The sequence below is a fragment of the Myxine glutinosa genome, chromosome 13 (assembly GCF_964187855.1).
Source record: "Myxine glutinosa chromosome 13, kmMyxGlut1.1, whole genome shotgun sequence".
Classification (NCBI taxonomy): Eukaryota; Metazoa; Chordata; class Myxini; order Myxiniformes; family Myxinidae; genus Myxine; species Myxine glutinosa.
Window position 1 is genome coordinate 68,090,718 of NC_136273.1, and position 19,464 is coordinate 68,110,181.

At 44.3% G+C, this 19,464-nt stretch overlaps 1 protein-coding gene across 4 annotated transcripts in view; it reads left to right on the forward strand.

Moving 5' to 3' along the window:
* The window catches only part of LOC137412533 (plastin-2), a 220,229-nt gene that overhangs the window by 191,690 nt on the left and 9,075 nt on the right, over positions 1 to 19,464 (forward strand). For all 4 annotated transcript variants that reach the window (XM_068097857.2, XM_078767613.1, XM_078767612.1 and 1 more), the window contains 2 exons: positions 18,279 to 18,393; positions 18,563 to 18,693. In XM_068097857.2, coding sequence (XP_067953958.1) covers positions 18,279 to 18,393; positions 18,563 to 18,693 — 246 coding nt within the window. The remainder of the gene's footprint in view (positions 1 to 18,278; positions 18,394 to 18,562; positions 18,694 to 19,464) is intronic.

A 19,464-nucleotide genomic window follows, 5' to 3' on the forward strand; every position in this document is an offset into this window, starting at 1 on the left:
CTTGGTCGTCCAGGAACGGCGGCCCGGCATGCTCTCCACGGTCCCAGCACGTCCCGCGAAGATGGCAAGCAGGTGGTGGAAAGGATCCTCGCAGCACGTCTCTCGAACAAAAGGCAGCAGATGAGGCAGGAAGGTGGGAAGGAATGTACGCGTCTCTCAGCGGCTTTACACAGCGCGTCGAGTTACCAGCGCGCTATCACTCACGTAACCCAATGCAATAGAGGCTCAGCCTCAAGCTCAACCGAGCGTCACTTTAATACGAGTGCTAATACTTGGTTCATGCGCGTCTTTCTCCGATCTCGTAACTCATCAATATGCGCCTCTTCAATAGCTCATAACTCACCGAACTCACCGCATTCAACTGTTCACCCCGAACTGCTCCTCTCTCTTCTGGTAGGGGCTTTGCGCAACGGGTTATATGGACACGCCCTGAGCCCTCTCGAACGTTCCAACCACGCCCTGTGACACATTGCCGCAGCCACTCCCTTTGAGCCCTGATTGGCGGCTTGCACTTACCGTCAGCTTCTTCGCCGCCCTCATTCGGGCCCGACCCGACCTGCCAGGCCTGCCTCATGTTAACTCGTGCCAAAAAGCCAAAGGCAGCATAAGGAGGCAATGGAGGCATAAGGCAATGGAGACAATGAAAGGACCTACTCTCATTATTCTACTCAACGCAAAACTAACACAGGAAAAGGAATATGCTCACAAATACTAAGAGATAACTGCACTATCGCGAGGCTACATGTTGTAATGTGACTAACTATGAGGGGGAAATTTAACCTTTATTGTACAAAACTCAAAACCGCAACACTACCCCTCTCCCTCGTCAGACTCGTCCCTGAGTCGAACCTTACAAAAATGGAACGACCGGTTTTGAGAATGATCTGGAAAATTACTTTTACTTTTACATGTGACATATAGATGTGGTTCCCTCTAACATTTACTCTAACCCGTGTATGCAACAGTTTTAAAACACTAAATATGTCCCCCCTATTGCGTTGAGTAGCTACTCTAACAGAATCACGCCCACAATTAACCGAATCCGGAATTTGTCAAATTAAACATATAGCCGGTGGGCAGCATTTTTATATACAAGCACATACAACTTACTCTTATTTACAATTCTATGACCCAGGACCTGTCCTTTTTGGAAAGAAGATTGGAGGGAAGAGAAAGCACAGCAAAGCACAAAAACACACTAAAAAATCATCACATTTGCTGCTTGCTTCTTGCATCTTGCTTCTTGCTTCTTCTGTGTGCCTATCAAACCGGCTAGCCCCCGGACCGGCATACAGGCCATTCCTGCTCTTCAGGGCTAACTAAACTTACAAATCTTCTCGTCCCTAGCACAGCTCGTCCCATGATAAAAATGCACAACAAATGTGTTCATTTTATTTCTTTGCCAAGCAGGGCCAACCTTATGTGGTCCGACGGCATGACATTCATGCCACTCAAAACAAGTGGTCCGAAGATGCAAGGTGAATTTGCAGCAAGGTGCTGCACAGCAGAGGTGCAAGGCCACAAAACTTGTGGTCCATAAGTGTAACATGTGCAGCAAAGTGTTTGTGGCAGCAAAGTTCTGCACAAGTGCAGCAAAGTGATGACAAAAGGATATGGCAGCAAAGTGCTGCACGGTTCAGCTGCACAGATGTAATAAAGTGCAGCAGGGATGCTGCACAGATGTAGTAAGGTGCAGCAAGGAATGCTGCACAGGTTGATGGTGCTGCATGGCTCCACCTCCAAAATGGTCCTGGGGTGGGGGGAGAGACAAAGCACGACCAGCAAAGTGGAAAGGGCACAACGGTACACAGCAAAACAAGGTAATGCAGCGTGAGGGGCACGGAAGAGCGAGCAGAGCAGGCTCTTCCCTATCCGTTCGCACCCCCCACCGTCGGCTTACACTACCCTAGCCCTTCCTTTTTTTTATTTTTTATTTAAACAAATTCGTCTCTACGTCTTGTCTCCCATATCCCCCTCTAATCCAAATTCGTCTCCCAATCCCTCCCAGGAAGGAAGGAATGGAACAAACAGAATGTCACTACGTCGTTATGCGTCTTACAATCAAACAGTTCACTTGGTCCTGGTGTGGAGTTTCGTCTTCCTTGGTGATTGGCTGTGGATGATGCGAAGGGGGTTTCTCATCCTAACTACACTACTGACATTTTACTTTTAACCTACCCGGGGTCATACCCTGCCAATTGGCCATCTTTAAACTATGTGGTTCTAAAAACCGAATTCCCATTGCTCACTCTGTGATGCCATCCGAATTTGGGTCTCACTTCCCAATTTTTCTCTCTGTGCCCTTGCACAATTTCGGGGCTGGGTCGTGTGGCTCCACTAGCAGGTCCAACTACCTGCGCACCTCCGCCACTGAAGTCACCACCTGAGCTTACCTGCTCCTGCGACTACCTAAACTGGGGAAGGCCCCTCCAGGCACTTTACCCCCTGATGCCCACTTTGGCATTGGGCAACCCGGGTCTTCTCCTGGGATCCTCGGGTCCCACTCAACAACTCTCAACTACCCTAACTGGCTCCCAGAGCCTACCTGCGGCCTCACCTGGCCGACAAACTACCAGTGGCGGAGTGCCCCAATAACCATACGCACCAATTAAACCACACGCCCAGCCATTTCACTGACTCAGGCACCCTCCAAAGCACTACCTTGCCACTACCTGCACCACAGGTGTCAATATCCATACAAATTTTGCCTATGCCCTCTACCTGACTTTACACGACCCCCCCGGGCTTTTGCGAATGGGTTCCATCTCCCCCCATTCACTCCTTCGCACCATGCATTTCACACCTTTTATTCCACCCATTTATTTGCACCATTTATCTCACACACCTTTTGTTTCACACACCAAATTCGCACACATTTTGTGCTCACACACCTTTCGTCTTGCACACCATGCAAGTCAATTCACACTACTACTTTCCATAAACCAAATATCTGGCGCACCTTTTTTTCCTCGCACACATTTTGTGCTTACACACCTCTTTCCATACACCTCAACACAGTTCCATTTGTTCTCAACACACAACTCCGGTTATTCTCAACCAATTCCTCATACACACAGCATCATCTATCTAACTGCTTTTCCCCTAAAACTCGTGCTTCCCCGTCGTCCCGTTACACTAAGCACCCCCTTCGTCATTAACATCCACCTAAGCTACCTACGTCCCCACTATAGGTACATTGTCACTACTTAAATCTTGTCTCTAAGGTCTTCTAATTCCCTAGCATTATCCTAGCCCTCCCTCGGCTAGCTTTGGTGCCCCATGGAGGTAACCATCGCTGGCCCCCATGTGCCTAACACTGCCATCCCCTTAATGTAATGCTCATGAGCCCTGGTCGTGTGAGGAATGGTAACACTACAATTCCTCCACATAGGGTACACTATCCTCATCAGTCCATTATACTCAAGCGTCTCCATGTGGATGTACGTCGTCACAGCTCGGCTTCGAAAGGCCGAGCGATCCATGCGGTTGTTTGTCTCCTGTATGGGGTGTCCGTCCGGCATTTTCGATCCAGGGGAGGAGGCATGGACGGGCCAAGGTGCAGGGGCCCATCTCGGCACGGGGCCTCGCGGTCCCACGCACGGTGGTCCAACCGCCAGAGCGCGCGGCTCCGAACTCTCCTACCTCACCTTGAACCTCGCTGATTGCCTTTGCCACCACGGTGCAGCACCAACCATACAGGGCGGGGGCCGGCACGGGTCGTGCACGGCGGTCCTTGTGAAACCCCCGCAGCGCCGATCCCGGCCGGTCCCTCCTGCACACAACTCGCCGAGGGATCACATCGGCTATCCGTCGCGCTAAACGCTACCCCGGTCAGTGTCGATGCTTGAGCCGTGTTCTCACCACTTGCGACCCACTCCACACTCGCACCTGCACACACCTGCACACACCTAGGCACACTCACGCCCCTCACACACTTCAGTATGCACTCTTCTTCTACGCGCTCTTCTACCACACACTCTGTAATACCTCCGGGTGTGCACTCTCCTGGTACACACCCAATCCTCACACACTTTTTCTCCCTGCACTCTTCTCGTGCACCTTCTCTCGTTACATACGCCGTAACACCCATGGGTGTGCACTCTCCTGGTGCACACCCAATCATCGCACACTTTTTCTCCATCCACTCTTCTCGTGCACATTCCATCATACACTTTTCTCGCTCACACTCGCGCTCCGGTGCACACTTTTCTCTCACACGCGTGCCAGTCACCCTCGTACACCGCACAATGGACCTTCCATGACCGCCCGGGTTTCGTTTATCTCCCAAGCGTGCCAAAACCCTTTTCGCGCCAAACACATTCGCGCCATAAATTCTACTCACCTTGGGGACCTCTTTTTCCGCCAACACCTGCAAACTTTTGATTTCGTTAGCAAGCACGACATCACGATGCAAATACAAACTTTGTGCGCATCCCATTACTTTCTCCCGCGATTTATTTACTTTCTCCCCCGTCTCTTCAATTTCAATTATAATCATTTCTTCGACGACCGTCGGCGCGCATAATTTTTTTTCCAATTTGACGATCGTCGGTTTTTCTACACCCCGCATCGCGATTTCTATACTCCCGGTCAACTTAGCTACGCTCTGCCCAAGCTCGCTCTCCACGCACTCCTCACACCGCGTCACCTCGTCGTGTCCCAATGTGACCTCCTCGCCCAACCTGCACCCAATGTCCTTCCCTGCTTTTTCTGTGTCCTTCTTGACGCTGCCATAAATTTTTCCAATTCCCGGGTGGATTTGTCACCTTGGGCGTCCATTTTGTTTTCCATTTCTTTCATTTGTTTTTCCAATCGCTCACCCTGAGCCTTCATATCGTGCTTTTGGGCATTCATTGCCCCATTTATTTTTTTCATGCCATCCATCACTTCCTCGAAGCTCGCCGCGAGTTGAATCATAAAAAGACCCCAGTTCCCTGGCACCGCGGGCTCGGCTGCCGCCATGTGCGAGGCGCCACCATTTTCTTCGCCAGCTACTGCCCCCTCATCAATTCTTCCTTCGTCTACCAGCTCTTCCTGTGGGTCCTGGGTCATCAATTCTACCTCTATCTCGTCTTCTACCCCCACCGGCATTCGACCGTCTTGGCTAGCCATGGTACGAATACAAAATTTTGGATCTAATAACTAAATTTCGGTCGCTCGTAATTTCGAGAATTTTGGTGTCCAAAAATTTTGTCCAGGGTTCCAAATCCCACTCCTGACACCAATTGTTACTGTTTTCTGCCGCCCTTCCTACCCTTACCAAGGGGGGATTAAGCCCCTTGTTCTTTCTGGGCCGGCATAACCAAGACTTGAAACGCCCCTTCTGGGCAAACGCAAGGTAGGGTTTCGGGACCAAGTCTCGCACGTACCTAAATAACTGCGCCAGAACGGAAGCGGGGAAGCAAGCCTCGCATGAGCCATGTGTAATTTGAGTACACCGAGCAGATTGCGTGCCATGTCGTCCGTGCAGTTTTCCAGTATTGGAACCCGATTCGAGCGGTTCTATTCGTACCACGCTTAGTCAATGATGGAAGGGACGAGACGGTCGAATAAAGGAATAACAGGATTTAATTACTATTATTTGCACAATGTACAATTCGGTAGAAAGCAGACACAGATCAGAACTTTGTCAGTCTTAAATTAAACCCAAACACGGGCCCGGTCACACTCACACAGGGGAATTGCAGGTAGGCTGGTGTCCACGTGCTGCCTTGGTCGTCCAGGAATGGCGGCCCGGCGTGCTCTCCACGGTCCCAGCACGTCCCGCGAAGATGGCAAGCAGGTGGTGGAAAGTATCCTCGCAGCGTGTCTCTTGAACAAAAGGCAGCAGATGAGGCAGGAAGGTGGGAAGGAATGTACGCGTCTCTCAGCGGCTTTACACAGCGCGTCGAGTTACCAGCGTGCTATCACTCACGTAACCCAATGCAATAGAGGCTCAGCCTCAAGATCAACCGAGCGTCACTTTAATACGAGCGCTTATACTTGGTTCATGCGCGTCTTTCTCCGATCTCGTAACTCTCATCAATACGTGCCTCTTCAATAGCTTATAACTCACCGAACTCACCGCACTCAACTGCTCACCCCGAACTGCTCCTCTCTCTTCTGGTAGGGGCTTTGCGCAACGGATTATATGGACACCCCTGAGCCCTCTTGAACGTTCCAACCACGCCCTGTGACGCATTGCCGCAGCCACTCCCTTTGAGCCCTGATTGGCGGCGCACTTACCGTCAGCTTCTTCGCCGCCCTCATTCGGTCCCGACCCGACCTGCCAGGCCTGCCTCATGGTAACTCGTGCCAAAAAGCCAAAGGCAGCATAAGGAGGCAATGGAGGCACAAGGCAATGGAGGCAATGAAAGGACCTACTCTCATTATTCTACTCAATGCAAGACTAACACAGGAAAAGGACTATGCTCACAAATACTAAGAGATAACTGCACTATCACGAGGCTACATGTTGTAATGTGACTAACTATGAGGGGGAAATTTAACCTTTATTGTACAAAACTCAAAACCGCAACAATATATAATGTTAATAAAAAATAAATTGGATAATATTTCTCATTTGGAGTATGATTTGGTTAAAGATTTTAAACAATTATTAAAATGATACGATGAAAAACATGGTAAAAAATAAAGTTGAAGAAGTAGATAGGAAAAATATTATGAATATAGAATAGAATAGAATGACCGTTTTTTTTTTTAAGGCCATTTTTCCCCGCTAGGGCGGGGGTTAGCCTTGTGGGCCCCATGGCAATCATGGTTCCCTGTTTTGAGGCAATGTTTTTATGGCCGGATGCCGTTCCTGATGCCAACCCTGAGTCACCTCTTACAATGCGCAGGGATAGGGTGTACCTATTCTAAATCGGGGTACACACAGGGATCATTCATCCCAGCACGCTGGTACTTGATTTGCCGACCTCGGAAGGATTACAGGCTGCGTCAACCCCCCTGGCGTTAATTCAGCAATCGACCCGGATTAAAACTCAGGATCCTAGGATTCCAAGCCGGCACCCTAACCTCTAAGCCAACACCAAGCTCACAATAACAGGAGAGAAAGGAAGGGAGGAAATGTGCAAAAACAAGACGGTTGTTTTATGTGAGGTTCATAGTCATAGAAAAGATCATGTGTAGAGATGTGAGATGCCTGAAGTGAAGGGATACGATTCAATCTCATTTTCACAGATGTGAAAAAGGAGTTTAACTGGGAGGGGCTTACTGGAAGAACGTGTACATCCTGGAGTTGTCGGGTAGGGTCAGAGGGTTGAGAGAGCAGAGGTAGGTAGACCGAAGAATGTATGAATATACAATATTTATTATTTCAGTTATTACGTAAGCATAATCATAAATGTAATATTGAAGATTTTACGATTCTTAAAATGGTCGAAAGAAAACAATTTCACGATAAAATATGAAAGGGTTTATTTAATATATTGGGTTGGCAATTTACACCGACATTTTAAGTCGGTCAGCTCGACTGAGAAAATCTACAGAATCTACAGAGACCCTGGAAATGCGGGGTCCCACTTTCGCCGACTTCTTTCTGAAAGACATACTCAGTTGTCGGCGGGTAAGATTTAAATTGAGACTCAAGCAATCTACCCTCAAACAGGGGATTATTCAAAGTAAACACCCAGCGCGGCAGGGTCCAAAGTTCAACATTCCTGAAGCTGGGTTAATCATTAACTGCCGCGCCATAGTTACAGGGCGTGGCTAAGATCGAAGCGATTATCTGGCCGTCCAAAAGGGCCAAAGCCTGTAATACTAGAGGCTCCGCCTCTGGGCTTTGCCAACGGGTGGGAGGGATTTTGTAGATAGTGATGCAATCGTCGTCGGGTTAAGGAGAAATGGGAGAAAACAATTGTGGAATATAATATAATTGAAAATTATATAATTGAAAAAATGTACCATGTTGAACCATAGTGGATAAATTATCGTTTGAAAAGCAATATTTTATATTATTTCATCTACAGTCACGTGAAAAAGTAAGTACACCCCATGTAAAGTTTTGACTTTTTCAACATATTTCAACATACAGCTATTTGATCTTCATTTCAACAATATTGAAAGATAAAGGTGATATAATATAACAAATATCATGAAACATTTACATTTTGTAGTCCATTGTATAATTTAAATAAACATAAATGCAAATTTCGCATGTGGAAAAAGTAAGTACACCCTTGGCTCTAATAGGTGGTATTCCCCCCTTTGGCAGAAACAACCTCAAGTAGGCGTTTCTTATAACTGTCTACCAGTCTCTGACATCGACTGGGAGAAATTTTTGCCCACTCCTCCATGCAGAAATCTTTCAGCTGTGCGATGTTTGAGGGGTTTTCTTGATGGGATTTAGATCCGGGCTTTGACTTGGCCGTTCCAGAACCCTCCATTTCTTTCTTTTCAGCCATTTCTTGGTGGATTTACTGGTATGTTTGGGGTCATTGTCATGTTGCAAGGTCCACCTTCGGTTGAGCTTCAACTTCCCGACAGATGGCCTCACATTATCCTCAAGCACCCTCTTGTACAATGAAGAATTCAAAGTGGATTATATGATGGTGAGCTGCCCAGGCCCTGATGCAGCAAAGCTGCTCCAAACCATAATATTTCCACCACCATGCTTTACTGTTGGTATCAGGTTCTTGTGGTGAAATGCTGTCTTTGGTTTTCGCCAAACATGTCTTCTGGTACTGTGGCCAAATAGCTCTACCTTTGACTCATCTGTCCAGAGCACATTGTTCCAGAAGTGCTGGTCTTTGCCTCGGTGTTCATTGGCAAACTTTAGTCTTGCCCTGATGTTCTTTCTGGACAGCAAAGGTTTCCTCCTGGCACACCTCCCATGTAGATCAAATTTGTGCAGCCTCTTTCTAATGGTAGACTCGTGCACTTTGACATCAAAAGTGGCAAGAGCTACCTGTAGGTCGTGTGATGACATTCTGGGGGTCCTTAGAGACTTCTTTCAGCATCTTGCGGTCTGCTCTCGGGTTGAACTTGCTGGGGCGGCCTGGCCTGAACAAGTTGGCAGTTGTTTGGAATCTTCTCCACTTGTAGATGATCTTCCAGACACTCGAATGATTGATTTCAAATTGTTTGTAGATCTTTTTAAATCCCTTCCCAGACTCGTAGGCATCTATAACCTTATTTCTGAAGGCCTCAGATAGCTCTTTTGATCTAGGCATGGTGACGCTGCACACTTCAACAACAAAGAGCAAACCAAACTAAATGTCTGAGGTTTAAATAAGACAGGTTCCTCCAAGATCCTCTCTAACGATGTTCTAATCATTTGCACCTGAGCTGGTACACCTGATTCTAATTTTAGGTATTTGAAGTAGTGATCAATGTATGGGATGTACTTACTTCTTCCACATACGAAATTTGCATTTATGTTGATTTAAATTATACAATGGACTACAAAATGTAAATGTTTCATGATATTTGTTATGTTATATCACCTTTATCTATCAATATTGTTGAAATGAAGATCAATTCCCTGTATGTTGAAATATGTTGAAAAAGTCAAAACTTTACATGGGGTGTACTTACTTTTTCACGTGACTGTATATTATTCATCTTTGGTTGGCATAATATAAATTTTTACAATACCGATATTACTATTACAATATAATAATAACGGTTTGGGTTGATTATTTTCATCTAATTCAGTATATACAGCGATAGACTTATTAGATATCGAGCCAATTTTTCTGATACGAGTAAATTGTTTGGATTTGAAATAATTATGATAAGTTAATCTAGCGTGACCTCCTATTTCTCCTATTTCCTTGTACATTTCTTCACATGTTTCATCACACTTTGTTTTATCACTTGTTTTATCTGTTTCATTTGTTTTATCATAATCGTTATCATCTTTGTCGTTATCATCTTCCTTGTTATCATCATCGTCTGTTTTATAATAAACAACTTTCTTTGAAATATGTGATACTTCAAATATAAAATAGAGAATATTTTTAGTGCGTTTTATTTCAATAATAGGTTCCTTAAACGAACGACAAAGCATATTAAAATTTATCATTGAAATGAGAACCGGATTAGACGTATAATCTTGAATAGGGGTCGGTATTATATTTTGAATAGATTCGGTATTAATTTTTAATCATGTATTGGAATTATCCACCAATGAAGTTATAGCTATAATAAATTCAAACGGGGTTCAAAACAATTTCAGTCTTGTTCTTTATGAATTTGAAAAAGTGGTTAATATGTGCGCCCAATCCTATATGAATTGCTTCTGAATGATTATACGTGTATCTCGGTCGAAGACCTCAAGGGAAGGAAGAAGAAGAAGAATCAGAGCAAAAATGTTTAATAGAATCGATTATACACACACGTGTGGAGCGAGGCTCGAGAATGTACCGCCTACACGCAGCGGACAATTCCTCAAGACACTCGCTGAAAAATAAGTGGAAAGGCATTTCATTTATAGCAAAATATTAGACAAGAATCTGCGCTGAAGACATAGCACAACTGGACCATAAGGACAACACCTCCCATTGTCCCGTCCTATAGAAGGTCAAATTTAGACAACAAGATGTAAGCATAATGATAGGCTACGCTTTTTTTTTTGGCTATCTATCTAAACATATCAGACCCGAGCGCAGGCCGAAGTAAATATTCTTATACACTAGGCTAAATGGTAGATGAAGATTGGATACGTCCTTGGTTTAGGAGACATACTAAACACTACGAAGATATATAATTAATTATTCCCTTTGTGAAGGAGGCGTTTGGATGACATCTTTTTCCTGTACGTGGGTCGCGAGCATTTTATCTACTGTTTGGCACATAATTCAAGGACTTGTTTATTGGGCTAAGGATCCACCCTGCACGTTGAGCCTCGAAACCACATTTTGTCCACTCACCTCTGTCTGCAGTTGAGTTCAAATCAGTTTTCAGAAGCACGATATATAATTTCAGATATTATGATCAATTGAGTCATGGGGCTAAAACCCTAATGGCTGACAGTTCCTTCCTTTGTCTTTACAAGACACCTCCTTGGAAAGACACCGTATAACCCAGTGGTCAGCATCCCAATTAGTCACATGGCAGGCACGACATAGCGTCACGTATGCTCAAAGAGAGATACCGGCCCTAACTGGTCGTCTAACATTCAACGTATGAATTGTTAGCCATAATTCGCGACGACGGCGCCTGGTTTAAGAGATTGCTGCCGCCCGCCAGATTCCGAATCCACCCTCGCTGCGGCATAGGTGCGACCCAGTTGCCAGCCAGATTAAGGGGCCCTCTTTATGCAGGCGAGGTCCTCGCGAATCAGGGCAAACAATCGACGTCCAATGCCATCAAGCCTTGTACATGTGATTGCTGGGTGGTGTAAGTGGTGGTGAGGGTGGTTCTTCCGGATACATGTTTTGCCATCCGCTCCTTACTGCTGGTATAATAGCAATGACTTTTAAAAGAACCTACACTTTCTAAATCACAGGTTAAATCATCCCAACTAAAATCATAATCATTATCAGAATCCCAAGCATCAATAGGTTCATCGATTACCCCATATACTCCTTCCTTTTCTGCCAACAATATATCCAAAGCCACTTGATTCTGCATCACCATCGTTTGCATATGCATTAATTCGTTTTCCAATTGTAGTTCTGCGATTCAGGTTTCGTTTCCAATTCGTTCCATTACTAATGCGAGACTATCTATTTGCCAATCATTCATAATACATAAGAGGCATTAGCCAGTACACGCAAGGGATTTTCAACACAAGTATTACAATCATCACAAACATCGATGCAGGCATCAGCCAGTAGCCAGTTCCCACAAGGGATTTTCACAGTCATCACAAAAATCAATACAAAATTCTGAAGCGCTGGTCACATCTGCCTTGTTGAAGGACCCATTCAGATCGACGGCCTCTGTGGTCAAGATCATGGTTTTCCAACGGCGATTTCTTCATCGTCCATCCTGAAAAATACTTTCTTACACACACCATGATCAATTCCTAGCCCCCCGTCCCACTAATTGGCATTTAGTTACCTTATCTCTCAGATGGTTGGCTTATTCATAGCCGCATTTCCTGTGTCGTGTCTGGAAATTCAAATGCCATATTTACTTTCACTAATTTCCGAAAATACCTTCCTTTTAATCATCTTCCCTACATCTAATAATACATGATTTACCAAATTTACCTTGGGAAAAATGGATCCCAGATAACAAGTCCCTCCCCACTGTTCGGGTAGGTATGGATATGCTTTATTTCCGCAAATAAACATTACTCCATGGGGTGGGATAAGGGCCGAGGCCATGCATTTACTGATCTCAACGCGGGTGGCGCTTGGTGTCCCCCAAGATATGGTTAGCTTGGTTACGTTATGCTGGGCTTGGTCATCTATGGTTATTACAAGGGGGCCTCCCTTTTCTCTCCATCTGGTGTCGGATGGCAGGGTATGAGTACATTCCGAGGTTCCCATCTGAACGTGTCCCTTTCCTATAAGACGCACCCGTCCCTTTTGCTCTGTCACCCAGACTGGATCAGGTGGTTTGTCTAACAAAGCCTGCTTAATGGGTGGGGTATATCGAAACTCCCGGGAACACACTGCTGGGTAGATTTGGGCCTATCAGTTCCAAGGTTGTGGTCAGACATGGGGTACGCAAGGGTCCTGAGCACATATCTCGTAGGGACAGGGGTAGCACTACCATTTCTATCCCTGTCGTACTGGTGTGGGGAAAATGCATGCACACCCAACACCGTGATCGGTTCTGTACTTTCGCCATTGCACGGGTCACAGTCCAATACGTATTTTCCTTTGGCTTTTTCTTGCTTTCGATCCGTGGGTGCGGAATTAATATGTGTGAAATGCATGGTGGCCTATAATCGTAGGGGGAGCTCTGTGACGTCATGAATTCACATTGTAGTAATCGCTTGCTTCAAACGACTGAGGGCAGCAAAACCTGTCTAAACCTACTGCCATTTAACGACGCTTCCCAGATGACGGCTCCCATACACCATTCTGGCACAAAATTGTTGCATCCCACAGATGCCACGATTATTTGAACAAACTCATTTTCCTAATCCACCCTTTCAATTTTCATTTCAATTTAAAGTCAATCCAATGTCCTCTTTTAGCATCCCATGCACCTGTTGCAGACACCTGTTTTAGCCTGAAGCGGTATATTAAACTAAATGTGATTGCCACCCCTAACAGGCGGTGGTGCAGCATCCTCGATCTGTGGTGGTGCGTTTGAGGTGTCTGTGTTTGTGGGTATGGCCAACTTACAATGTGTGGCATGTACCCAGGACGACTTGCCCTCACAAAACACCGCTGTTGGTGTGATCAGAAGAACTTGGTATGGCCCCGTCCATCTTGGTTCGAGCGCAGTCTTACGGGTGAAATGCTTCACCAGCACGTAATCTCCAGTCGCCTCGAAGGTGTGGATAGGCTTGCTTGTTGGCTCCGGCAGGGCCTCTCAAACGCGTTCATGTATGTTGCGTGCTACATGGGAGAGATCTATGCAAAACTTTAAAAAAACATGTCATCCATGATAGGTAATTCAAGGGCTGCCATATCCACTGGCGCTGATACCGATGACATATAGCGCACGAGCGACAGACCATGGTAACCACAGTCGAAAGGCCTGGTGCTGCCCAGGTGGAAGTGACCTGCCTCATCATCCCCCCTATGGCACACATGGCCATTTTGATGCGCCATGAGTGCCAACCATGGCAATAAAGCTCGCGGTGCCACGGGTTTGTCATTAATCGTCCACATTTGTCCTTCTGCGGGGCACTGAGCTCCCAATTTAATCCAATTTTTGATGTTCTACGTTTGAGGCCGCGGCTTGTAATTGTATTACAACGAACTCTGTAGGTGCGGATGTCGGAACGTCTGTCTTGAGGTGCTAAATTAATTATGAACCCTTCATTGTTGTCCAACACATGGACCGTTCGGTGTTCAACATTGTATCGACGCCTTACTGGCGTTTTCCGCAGTCGGTCCATCATCCATGTACGACAGTACCCTGCCATTCCCAAAAATCGCAACGAACACACTAACTCTTCACTGTTATCCTTCACTTCACTTCAAAATTTCACTGTTATCCTATCAATACCTGGACAATTTTTTCCTTTCCTTCCTAGATACGCGAATTTCACATCAGTATAAACCCACTGGAAAAATTATCTGAAAAATAACTAGCCTCCCAAAACCATTTCCCTGCAAGAGCGGGGTTAGCCTTGCGGTCCACATGACAATCTTTTTTATTTTGCTCTATCACCTCCCTTTGAGCAATAATTTAATTGGTGTGATTCCCATATACCCACTCCTGGTGGAGTTCTGTTCACCTGGTCTGCAGAGCCGTGATCCAATCTTCACCAGCCCCCAATCACCTTCTTATCACAAAACAACAGTCCATAACTAACCACTTTTCTTTATTTCCCGTCTTTTCCATCAACTTTTATAATCTTTTCCCCTCCCTTTCTTAGCAAACCTTGCAAAGTCACTTGTCATTGACAAATGATCCATCTAATTCGACTTTTCTTTAACATCTTCGCACTTTCCATGACCTTCTTCACACTTACTTTAAACCTTTTCTTCAGACACAACCCACATGAGTTATGAATACAATTTCCCCTTCCAGGCACGTGTCTAGTCACTCACAAAGTGTCCATAAGACAACGTCATCATATTTCACAGAACTCCACCACTCTATTAAATCCTAAACATGCCCAATGGGCAATCCATGAAAAAATCAAAGCATTTTCAGTCCCCCTTTCAGGGAAGTCAAATCAACCACCATTAAAGCACAAAACAGAAAACGACCATATACTCAGAGTATATGCCATATACTCAGAGTGAGACCCGAAAATCAAGCAGACAGACCGACAATCGAACCTGTCTTTCGACACTGCCGAACGACAAGTTCGCAGACACTGAGGGAGTGACATTCGACCCCCAGTAGATACCGCGGACACCGCTTTGGTCCGCACCAGCAACTCCCTCAAAATCAGTGTTCAGAGACATGACTCCATAGACAGCCAGAAAGCCAGACAAATACGGACACACACACACAGAGATTAATATATTTTTACAGATTAATATACAGAGATTAATAGATTAATATAAACAATTAATATATTGTCCTCATTCATCTTGGTCAACCCAACCCATTCTGGCTTTCCCCAAGAGTCTGTGTCCGGACAGACAGACAGAAAAACGGACCGGGTGAAACCATAACCATCCATCCTTCCGATTGGACTCACGTCAGCATCACATGTCATTCTTGCCTTCATTCAACGCATTCTGTCATCCCACGTCGGCCAAATACAAGCCCCGGCCATGCCGTTGAATAAACACCCTGTCGGTTGACAGCCTATTATTTTTGACTTTCACTCCCATTCTCCCTTGCTACATCTGGAGAGCCGTTAATGTGGGGATGTAATTGAACACTTGTTTTAAAGCCCTGTCTACACATGCTCTCCATAACATTCTCATTATTCCCTGCCAATTTTACTCATCCGGATTGCCCAACGCCCGTAGGCAATTTGGGGAATCCCTTGTCAGTCAATGACACACATCAATGACACACACACAATAAACACAAATACACGCTGCAATGACAGATCATTCATTCCCTTATACACAAATACCATGTGACTGACCTTTCATTCTCCATACAATACAGTATAAATTCATGCACACTCATGCACACTTCAATCCTACTTACCTGTGAACTCTAACACATCCAGTGCGTAGCTTAACTTAAAATACTCATTATTCTACCTTTCTTGGGCTAGTCCCTCCTGGTAGTCCTAAGATCGGGTCGCCCCCCGATTCCTAACCTTAAACGCAGTTCTCACGCCGGAGTAACTTAATACCTATTATCTATCACCCACATATGGGTCTACCTGCTTCCCACGCAGGAAGCTTACCTGAGGGATACCCCTCCTTATCCCGGGCGCCCTGTATAATCGATTCATTACCCACTGCTGCTCTGGTTTAAACTAAATTTGGTTCGGAATGCAAGCCAGGTGGTACAGCCGACAGAGGTCCACACGTCCAAAGCAAGGCGGGAGGCTTCAATTTCGAGGTGCAAAAATGCGTACCCACCAAATTAGATGCCGGCAGGCCTCCCTCCCGACCTGGAACGTGAGGATCCACCTCGTCTGCACACTTGGATGTATCCCACTTCTGACACCAAATTCTCGGTCGAAGACCTCAAGGGAAGGAAGAAGAAGAAGAATCAGAGCAAAAATGTTTAATAGAATCGATTATACACACACGTGTGGAGCGAGGCTCGAGAATGTACCGCCTACACGCAGCGGACAATTCCTCAAGACACTCGCTGAAAAATAAGTGGAAAGGCATTTCATTTATAGCAAAATATTAGACAAGAATCTGCGCTGAAGACATAGCACAACTGGACCATAAGGACAACACCTCCCATTGTCCCGTCCTATAGAAGGTCAAATTTAGACAACAAGATGTAAGCATAATGATAGGCTACGCTTTTTTTTTTGGCTATCTATCTAAACATATCAGACCCGAGCGCAGGCCGAAGTAAATATTCTTATACACTAGGCTAAATGGTAGATGAAGATTGGATACGTCCTTGGTTTAGGAGACATACTAAACACTACGAAGATATATAATTAATTATTCCCTTTGTGAAGGAGGCGTTTGGATGACATCTTTTTCCTGTACGTGGGTCGCGAGCATTTTATCTACTGTTTGGCACATAATTCAAGGACTTGTTTATTGGGCTAAGGATCCACCCTGCACGTTGAGCCTCGAAACCACATTTTGTCCACTCACCTCTGTCTGCAGTTGAGTTCAAATCAGTTTTCAGAAGCACGATATATAATTTCAGATATTATGATCAATTGAGTCATGGGGCTAAAACCCTAATGGCTGACATGTATGTTTCAAAATATTCAGCATCTAATTCGATTTTAATTAACGTATTTTGTGGAGTATATTTTTCAAGGTATAAACCCTTATCATTAATGGTAAAACAAACTGTAGTCATATTATGATATAGTACTTCAAATAGAGCTTTAAATTTATTTGAATGTTTTGATCGTGCATAAAAAGCATTATTTTGTTATTATCAAATTTTCTTTAAATGAAAGAATATATAAAATAAATATAAAATATTAAAATGTATAAAATGTGAAATTGAATGTGTAATGTAAATATCTAAAATTGATTTTAGTATAACGAATAATTTATAATATGTAAAGAGAAATGAATACAACATATTGCGACGTTTGGATGGAGGAGGAGGGGGAAGAAAATGAGAATGAGGAAAAGGAGAACAAGGAAAACAAGGAGAATGAGGAAAAGGAGAAAAGGCAAGTGGAGAAAAGGCAAGTGGAGAAAGAAGCGATTCGTAAAATAAAACTGAAATTCTGGGGAAGAACTTGGGATCAACGCCTTGTGGAGGAAAATAAAGTATATGCCAAGCTATTGAGAAGATATGTCAGGCTACTGACAAAGACTCCCTGACAAAGCACTTCAGTATATAATTGGGGAAATTATTTATTTGAAAAAATTATATCATTGAAAAAATTGGAAAATGGAAAATTGGAAATTAAATTTAAAAAAAAAGGAAATTGTGAAAATTAAAAAAAATTGAAAATTAAATATTTTTTTTTGGGAAAATTTGGGAAAATTTAAAAAGAACCATGTTGGACCATAGTGGACCTTGTTGAACCACATTAAACCATGTTGAACCATCATTGGGGCGCTGTGAGCCAGAAACAACAAAACAATACTACTGTCCTCGTCTCTCTCTCTCTCTCTCTCTCTCTCTCTGTCTCTGTCTCTGTCTCTCTCTCGTTCATGCAACTTTAGGTCCAGCATGCTAGGGACACCCCGCCACTTGTGGGCCAATCACCCGGCTGCCCACAGCCTCTGAGACGAAGCTTGTCCAGTCATGGTTTTTCTACCTAGGCCTATCCACTGTTCCATGGTCCGATTTTATTATGAATATCAATCTAGTTCACATTTTACGAATCCTCACTTAACATTATCAATGTTAAATGATTCTATTGCAAAACAATAATAAACATGCATTTACAAAATTTCCCAAGTCCCATAACAATCATTTATTCCATGATCATTCAATGCAATGAATGAAAACAAAACATAACAATATAATACACAAATTTTCATTTTTGTAACTATCCTCAGCACCTCAACACCTATTTTGCTTGACACTATAGTATACTATAAGTACATTAACTACACATAACACCAACACTCTTATCTCCTTGATTTCCTTTTCTATGAACTCTTGTGTCCCAGTGATCTCTCAGATGGTCTGGTGTTGCTGCAGCTCCATGAGCGGATTGGCACCAACGTCACATGGTCTCGAGCCAACCGTCCACCTTACCCAAAATTAAGTGCACACCTCAAAAAGGTCTTTCCTCCCCTCCGTTTCACCTTATTTTTCATCCATTTATCTCTCTTTCTTCCTCATCGAACGGTCCAGAATGAGGAATGTAATTATTTGACCAATGCAATCTTGCATTATCCAATTGGACACGTACACGGTGAATATGTGTGCATGTGTATGTGTATGCGTGCAGCTCGAGAATTGCAATTACGCTGTAGAGCTGGGCAAGGCCCGAGGTTTTTCATTGGTTGGGGTTGCAGGTCAAGACTTCCAAGAAGGGAACCGCACTCTCACCCTCTCACTTGTCTGGCAGCTCATGAGGCGGTAAGACATCCGACCAGCTTACGGTCTACGTCATCATACACAGAGTCCTCAGATCTATAGTTTTTCTTTAGTTGAGGTTACTATTTGCATTCGCTCTTGGTTAATCTGTAACAGTAATGAATTAAATAATGTAACTAATTACTTGGGTCACTTTTTACTTTTCCCTGGAATTGTACAGTAAGTGTATTTTGGGAAAGACATACCATATGTCACTAGATGATAAACCTAACTTTATAAATGTTCCAGGTTCTAACATATGAGTTGAGGAACATGAAAATACTCCATGTGTTAGTTTTGCTGTTACATTGTGGTTTATATTAAACAATAACTTATTTATATCATTATCATTGTATATAACATCATTATAGAACATGTTCACAAATCCACAAGTGGTTCTTAGGGTGTGGACAACCACCCTCCCGCCACCCCCTTTCCCACCACCACCCCAAGAGTACACTCAAGTGTCATTCTACAAATCGCAGTTGTACACGACAGTGAAAAAACACTTCAATGTTCAACACGAGTCATCTTCCCTTAAACACTCCCTTACACATCCTCCACAAATTGGAGCTTAATGCAGCGGTTTCAACAGTAACATTTATTATTATATGACAGCAGGAACCCTTTAGAGTTTAGAAGGACACAGAGAACACAGAAAATTATATATCGTAATATTTCTCAAAGAAATAAAAAATTAGATGGTATTCATGGAATACTTACCCCACACAGTCTTGAGAGGACTTGGTGCGAGCCACCTCTTCTGTTTTTAAG